The sequence below is a fragment of the Seriola aureovittata genome, chromosome 2 (assembly GCF_021018895.1).
Source record: "Seriola aureovittata isolate HTS-2021-v1 ecotype China chromosome 2, ASM2101889v1, whole genome shotgun sequence".
Lineage (NCBI taxonomy): Eukaryota > Metazoa > Chordata > Actinopteri > Carangiformes > Carangidae > Seriola > Seriola aureovittata.
This window is the reverse complement of record NC_079365.1, coordinates 25000517-25008747: the sequence shown is the minus strand read 5'-3', so window position 1 is coordinate 25008747 and position 8231 is coordinate 25000517. Positions and strand designations below refer to the sequence as shown.

The 8231-nt window shown below is 42.9% G+C and overlaps 1 protein-coding gene across 1 annotated transcript; it reads left to right on the top strand.

The window, feature by feature from the left end:
- Positions 1-328: 328 nt before the first annotated feature.
- LOC130187315 (potassium voltage-gated channel subfamily A member 2) lies at positions 329-7728 on the top strand. Its single transcript, XM_056404794.1, has 2 exons — positions 329-775; positions 1737-7728. Exon 2 carries the CDS (start codon positions 1874-1876, stop codon positions 3368-3370), a length of 1497 nt encoding a protein of 498 aa, XP_056260769.1. The 5' UTR covers positions 329-775; positions 1737-1873; the 3' UTR covers positions 3371-7728.
- The last annotated feature ends 503 nt before the right edge of the window (positions 7729-8231 follow it).

The window sequence follows — 8231 nt, the reverse complement described above, 5'->3', positions numbered from 1 at the left end:
TGTGCAGGAGACGCCGGGACGCACTTGACTCTGTCTGAGCATATCTGCAGCTCACTCTCTGGATTCTCGTCGTCTTGTCGAGATGTTGTTTTGTGATTGAATTAGAAATGAAAAAAAAAATGTAAATTGGCTGAGTGACGCATGAATACATTTAAATTCTCTGAGCGGCAGATTTATTCTCATTTTGAAATGAAAAGAGGATTCATTATTGATGCGCACGTCCCTGAACGCGTCTAATTATTAAATCTTGGTAATAAGATTATCCTTTTTTTTAAGCCCTCTCCCACCTCCTCGCCCCCCCCCCCCCTCTTTGCAGATGTTGCCTCTCTGAGCACCTTATCAGGACTATTTACCTTTGCGGCTGTCTGCAGCCACAGCTCGTCACACAGGCGTTGGAGGGGAACAGTGGAGGCAGATCATTCTGCTGATCCCAGCACCTTTGGTTATTAAGGGAAGCACCAGCACCTCCTTGATCGGATCCCTCCTCCCTTTTTTGCCAATCGCCATCCCACGACAGCCTACCCGGAGGAAAGGAGTCGGGGAGGGGAAAGCGAGGACACACCCGCATCTACTGTACCCGGTGTACACGGCGAGGATGCTGCAGACAACATGAGGTGAATATCATCGACTGTCCCGAATTGGAAAATTCTTTTTTCTTTTTTAACCCTCTCTGAAGACAGAAGACTTGGTTGTCGCAGCTGGTTTTTCACCTTCCTGATACCAGTGTCCAGCAGGAGCCTACACTCGCATCCAGATATGAAGAAGATGTCAGCAGGTATGTATGACATAGATATAAGGCAGCTTACGTTCACCTATCAGCTCTAATTTCGATTAGATGTGGGGGGGTTTTTTAGTCGTGGCATTTCATAGTTCATGCACTGGTTTGCTCTTCACTGGAGATCGTGATAATGACCAGTAAACATGCAGTTACATATTTGTTGTATGTTTCATGAGGATTTCATTTTTGTGAAACTGTGCTCCCGCTCTGAGAGTGGAGATGATGCAGACACAAGAGATACAGTTTTTTCTCTTGGAACCTATTTCCTTCTATGGATAAATTATTTATAGATGTTTTTGAATATTTCAGAGACAGGCACCATTTCAAGACTAAAATGCTCCAACAAAACTAAAACTGAAGTCAGTTAATATGATGTGTTGGTGTGTTTGTGTGGCACAAGCAGGAAATCTTAAAAGTGTCTGGTACGTTTGTGTTTAGACTGCAGTGGTTATCTATGATATTCTAGACAGGATGCTGTCTGTATGAATTTGGTGCCTGCTGCATTGCCATATTCATGCATGGCTTCACTGCAAAAGGTATTCCCATTCATTTCATTGGATATTGTCCATTGCAGCAGATCAGTGTCCTAATTTACGAGCTTCTGTACGTTTTCTATGCCAGTTAGCCTGTGAGTTTACCTGCATTGAAGCAATTTATATGCAAGGCGGATTGTTATTTGCATATTAATTTCCCCAAGTCAGGAGCAGTAGTTTCCATGAGCTGATTCATTTCGGTATCGACTGGCTCCTCACGACAGTCTAACTTTACATAACTCATATCTAATCTTATGCCATTGTTTTAGAGGGTGTCTTCATTTGCATCTGTTTTGAGCTGTTTGAGACACTAAAGCAAAGTCCTGTTGCCTTTGGACTACATGGAAGCAGTATTGAGTGCTGAATCATGTTTCAGGTTTACCTGACCTTGTTGTCTGTCTTTGCTTTATCTGTCCTACATACAGTCAGATCCTAGGTGACATCCTGTGGCCGTCAGGTCTTTACGGTGTTGAGCCCCCTCCCTCTCCTGGCCCCTGCCTGCAGTTCTCCAGGCTGCAGGACCCAGACTCACTGAAAAGTGCAGGCCTCCTCCCCCTGCAGAATGACTGTTGCCACAGGCGACCCCTCTGATGAGGCGGCTGCACACCCGGGGCACCCGCAGGACTACGACCCGGAGGCCGACCATGAGTGTTGTGAGAGGGTGGTCATCAACATCTCAGGGCTGCGCTTTGAGACACAACTCAAAACCCTCTCCCAGTTCCCGGAGACTCTGCTGGGGGACCCCAAAAAGAGGATGCGCTACTTTGACCCGCTGAGGAACGAGTACTTTTTCGACAGGAACAGACCCAGCTTTGACGCCATATTGTATTATTACCAATCAGGGGGGCGGCTAAGAAGGCCGGTCAACGTCACCCTTGATATTTTCTCAGAGGAGATTCGCTTCTACGAGCTGGGTGAGGAGGCCATCGAGATGTTCAGAGAAGATGAGGGTTTCATCAAGGAGGAAGAGCGGCCCCTTCCTGACAATGAGTTTCAGAGACAGGTGTGGCTGCTGTTCGAGTACCCAGAGAGCTCAGGTCCTGCTAGGATTATCGCCATAATCTCTGTAATGGTCATCCTGATATCTATAGTCAGTTTCTGCCTGGAGACCCTGCCCATTTTCCGCAACGATGAGGACGAAATGCACAAGTCTCATGCGGCAGTCTTTTCACCTGAGACCAACACCACCATCATCAGCTACACTTCCACCTACTTCACTGACCCCTTCTTTATCCTGGAGACTCTTTGCATTATATGGTTCTCCTTTGAGTTCCTGGTGCGCTTCTTTGCCTGCCCCAGCAAAGCAGGCTTTTTTGGTAATATAATGAACATTATTGATATTGTTGCCATCATCCCTTACTTCATCACTCTTGGCACAGAGCTAGCAGACAGGCCAGAGGATGGTCAAGCCGGTCAGCAAGCCATGTCTTTAGCCATTCTCAGGGTCATCCGCTTAGTACGAGTCTTCAGAATTTTCAAGCTCTCTCGTCACTCCAAGGGGCTTCAGATTTTGGGTCAGACCCTGAAAGCCAGCATGAGAGAGCTCGGCCTGCTCATCTTCTTCCTCTTCATAGGGGTCATCCTTTTCTCCAGTGCCGTCTACTTCGCCGAAGCAGACGAGCCCGAGTCACAGTTCGAAAGCATCCCGGATGCGTTCTGGTGGGCTGTGGTGTCCATGACAACAGTCGGCTATGGTGACATGGTCCCAACTACCATCGGTGGTAAGATCGTGGGCTCCCTCTGTGCCATTGCAGGTGTGCTGACCATTGCCTTGCCGGTGCCTGTCATTGTGTCCAACTTCAACTACTTCTATCACCGTGAGACTGAGGGTGAAGAGCAGGCGCAGTATCTGCAGGTCAACGTGCAGAAAGCAGACTCAGCGGAGGAGCTGAAGAAGAGCCGGAGCGGCTCCACCATCAGTAAATCGGACTATATGGAGATCCAGGAGGCTGTGAACAACAGCAATGAGGACTTTCAGGAGGAGAACCTCAAGACAGCCAACTGCACACTGGCCAACACAAACTATGTAAACATCACCAAAATGCTCACAGACGTGTAGTCATCTGCTATTTTCCTCCCCGTGACAGCCGGAAATGTGGAGCTGAGCAACTGGACGGGACAGGTGTACAGCTCACCACCTCACGTGTGCTGGAAAAATCAAGGCAATAGATTTCAGGATGTTGATGATGATGATGATGATGATAGACAGTGGAAAAAAAAATACTACATAGACCATTCGCTCACTCTGCGCTCATCTTGTCTTCACTCCTCACAACTTGCCCCTTAAAACTTCTGATTACTGTCAAACAGAGTGAAATCTCAAATTTTGTATTTCTGCATGGAGTTGGCTTTGTCTGTGTGGCTGTTTTAAAAAAAGAAAAAAAAAAAAAGAATAATAATGAAACCTAAAGATTTCCTGCTCACAACAGTAGCCAACAGTAGTGCACAAAAAGAAAAGAAAAAGGGAGAAACACTGCAAGAAAAAAATTGATTATTGCTTAAAGAAAGCAACACAACACAAGCCCTGCTTTAGTCCCCCGTCCCCTGTTCCCTCATTTCCCAAGGCACACCGCTCTGCCATGCGCTTTCTGAAGAGCCCTACTTGCGCGCTACATATGCTGCTTCCTGGAGCCAATGAAACAAAACTGTCTTATGCTACACCGTTTAGAGATAAGAGGATGTGTTAGCATAAAGCAAGCTCACTCCAGCGCTGATGTGGCCTGTGGGTGACTTGTGACGAGGTCCGTGGTTAAGTACACCACGTTATTTCAAGGATGAATGACAGCCATCAGCGCTAAGCTTATGGTTCGACGCCTTTTTTTCCCAGTAGACATCAGTATCTGATGAATGACTGAGAATGGCCTTGACTTTTCACTGCTTTGGTCTTACATGTACTGTATGTATTGCAATGCAAGCTTTCCCCCTTCCATTCACCCAAACTGGTCTTACTGCAGAGCTTTGAGGACAGCTTGAATGTTTCTTCTTGTTTTGTTTGTTTTTTTCACGGTTTCACACATACGGTACTTATTCATATAGATAGGTAGGTTAACTGTGACTTAACTGATAGCCGGTAGGTAGGTAGGTAGGTGCTGTTAGTAGTAAATGTAGTCAGTAGATTATTGCATGACATTTTTATCTGAATGAGAATTTCCACTTGTTTCTCGACTGCCACTTGCTTCATCACACCACTGTATATTTGTCTGTACACTGCCTTCTATACAAATCCACAGTTTTAAAAGTATGCCTGCAGGTAGCTGTTTCAAAAAAACTTAAAGCTGTATGTTAGAGGATTTCTTAAGGAATAATCATAAGCCCAAATCCTTCGCTTAACAGGATGCGGTGTCCTCGTCAATATTAACATTCCATGTAGGAGTCATTGCTGTTCAACTTTTGCTGCAGCTGAGCTGTGATTTCAGGCGTAAACTCACACTCCAGTTTTGGACATTAATCCCAGTTGCAGATACGGTAGACTTGCAGTGCTGTCTTTCTCACAGGTTTGTCACATGATCACATCCTCCTGATCAAAATAGCAACTTTTAAGGACTCGTGTATAGAATAATGCTTCCCCTGAACTGCCTTTTTATCTGGGTTTACGCTACTCTCCTAGTGTTGCATGACCTCAAAAACATTCCTAGAAGCATGCGTTTAAACTCGAAGAAGAAGCCTCTGAGACAAAAAATTATTCTATACAATAGATATATTTATTTCTTATATATTAAAAAAAATATATATGTATACAGACAAGACACATATACAATACACAGATACTTTTATCAGAGAACTTAAAAAAAAACTTAAATAGCAACGTTTAAAAGAAAGTGAGAGTCTTTCCACAATACGCAGGTCATCGCCATGTTTTTACTTCTAACGATAATAATAATAATACCTGTTCTGAGCACTGTTCTATGTTCTCCTGTTTCAGAGCCTGTTCAGAGTGCCAAAGACACACTCTTACTAGCCGATTCAAAAAATATTTTCCTCACTGGTGAGTTACCCAGCAAACCTGACACATGTCCTGGATTTGAATACTGAAAGTTTGCCTCACTTATTTCAAAACTGCCTTTTGTGAAGTAGTTGTTGAAAGACAGGGCGCTGTTGAAAACTGTATCATCCCTAAACCAGATTCTTACATCAGAAAGCTTTTATTGGCGTTAAACTGGTCAGAATTTAAATGGAGTCTGGCTGTCTCCTGAGAAAGTCTTTGATGCCAGAAGCTCAATCTGTCTTTAAAAGTTGGCATCAAATGTGAATTAGGTTCTGATTCTAGGATTGTGTCCAGCTGAGACTTTCCTCCGTTTGCTCAACACTGCCAAGGTAACAGTCAAAGGCAGTAATGTCAATATGGGAAGTGATAATTAGCAGCAGTGTAGCAGATATTGGCAAGGGGTCCTCTGACTTCACTCCTGAGTCTCTTGCCTTTCTCCATCTTTTCATGGATGTCTTAGGTAATTAGAAAGGTGATGGATTAGGAGGAGGTCTGTAGCAAGAACTGTCTAAATGAATTCTGTCATGCCAGGATGTACATCTTTATTCTTAGGGTTTCATTCTGCTCACTACAGTCTTTAACCTGCAGTAGCAAAATGTTTTTACGCCATCGCTGCCAATATGTGCTCAGGATGCCTCGTCCACCTGCCTGACATGAGGCTTCTGAGGTCGTCTCTCTGTCCGAAATCCCTGTTTGTTTTCATGCATCTCGAAAAGGATTTTTAGAGAATCTGAACTTGAGCGGTTATATTTGTTGCGTTCCCAGGAGAAGCATAGAGGTGGATCGACATGTTAAAATGGTCAGTAACTCGAGGATAGGACCTGATTAAATAGTTGTTTAGCAATATTCCCATAATCCTTTGGTGGAGGGGTCTGTGTGGAGAACATAGATGTTTGGGTTTTTTTTTTTTTTTTTTTTTTAAAAGAAAAAAGAATGAACCTTTATGGGCCTCCACAGTCCAACCAAGATCTTATTGATCATCAGTTGAGTATTGATGTGGTTGAGTTGATGCAGAGCTATGTAGGAGTGTGTGTGTGCGTGTATGTGTGTGCGTGTGCATATGTGAGAGAGAAAGAGAGAGAACCACTGAATGTCAGTGTCTTAGCCTGGATGTGCAGCTGCATTTATGCAACAGCCATTTGCATATCTGTATATGTGGAGAAAAAAAAACACACTCACAGTCTGACCAAAAATATTTGTCTATGCATGTAAATGCATCATCTCCTTTTGTCTTCATTCCATTTTTTTTCCTGATAAATGTTGCCGATACATGTTAACATTTATCTTTTACATTTGAAATTGTTACTGTACCTCAGCCAAATTCACTGTAGCAACTCACATACCAGAAAACACAACGGTGTAGTTGACGATTATTTCTGCTTAAAGCACAAAGACGAGTAGAATCATCCTCATCTGTATACCTGCAGATCGAACCTGTACAATGTTTTTATTCAGTGGAAACCAAGTCAATTAACAATGATCTTGTATTGCTTTATAGGGAGCACCACAGCCTCTAAAAAAAAAAAAAAAAAAAAAAAAAAAAGTCATCTCTCACCTGCTGAGGGACCCACCAGCAAAATCCACTCCATGAGAAGGGTGCCCAACAGTGAATACACTGAGAAATCTATGCAGAGAATGATTATTAGCTGGTAGTTGTTTTTGTTTTGTTTTGTTTTTTATCTGGCACTAATTACACGTTGATCCTGAGAGCTGGCAGAGCATTTGAAACAAACCTTTAAGGAAAAGTGAAACACTTTGCAATATTCTGCTGCTGCACGTCAAACACTCAACAACGTTAGCTGAATGTGAATATGAGCTTCGTGAACCTCAGGGTCTGTTTGAACTGCGATGTCAGCTCTTTGAGACAAGGCTCCTACATGAACAACAACAACAACAAAAAAAGCCCAACAAAGAAACTCATACATACGGGAAACAAGATGATCAATATGCAATCTGTATGCATGTGGGTGTTTGAGAAAGAACAATTTTTTTTTTGTTTGTTTGTTTGATTTGACCCCAGAGCCTGATAGTGTGGCATCCACTGAAACAATATGTACAGTTGTTCAAGTTGTTCACCTCATCACCCCCACCCCCACCCCCACGTCCTCCCCCACATCATAGAGGCCTGAAAACATCCATCAACATTGGTACAGTGGATAATTGATTTTCTTTCTATGAAATGAAATGTGAGAGAATAATGTAAATAATAACCAGTGGATGATGGAGCAAAAACCATGTACTATATACTGTATGTGAAGTCTGGACTTAAAACGTAGTATTATCTGCACTTTACAAGACAAAAAGGACAATCTATGGACAAGAAAAACATGTGAACTTAAAAAAAAAAAAAAAAAATGCATATAATCCTTCCAAATGATCATAACCCTGACAAAGTAATATCAATAATGAAGCCAATAATAATTCAACTGAAATTGCTCTCAGTGTGTTTATTGTGTGTCTTTAATTCTGATTGATTTTTTTTTATATATATATATTTATATGGAAGAAGCACGAGTGACTGAAAACATGTGAGAGGTGTTTTTCAAATGTTTATCCAGCCCTTTTTTTCCCCTCACATCACATTGTTCGCAAAAGTATTTAATCTGCAAAATGATTTGAGGAGCTAAATTTAGCCGAAGAGCGTCTGCGCTGATACCAAATGCCATGAATCGATCAGAGGCTCTTTGTTGTTATTCTTAGGACATCCAGCGTCTTTGTAGCCTCGGGCAGCGTGGAGGACATTTTCAAACGCCTCCTGGTATCTTGAGCTTCTTCCTCCCTTTAAGTGCACAATATATGCTCCCTTCAGTTTAAAAAGGGAGCGCAGGGTGTTCTATTAATAGCCTTTTTGTTGGAGAAAGAGATAGCAGCAGGAGGAGGAGGAGAAACGTGAGCAGAGGAGGAGACAGAGAGAAGGGTGGACAGGAATGGCAAG

Excerpts from the sequence above, each read along its gene's own strand:
- LOC130187315 (XM_056404794.1), top strand. The coding sequence starts at position 1,874 with ATGACTGTTGCCACAGGCGACCCCTCTGATGAGGCGGCTGCACACCCG.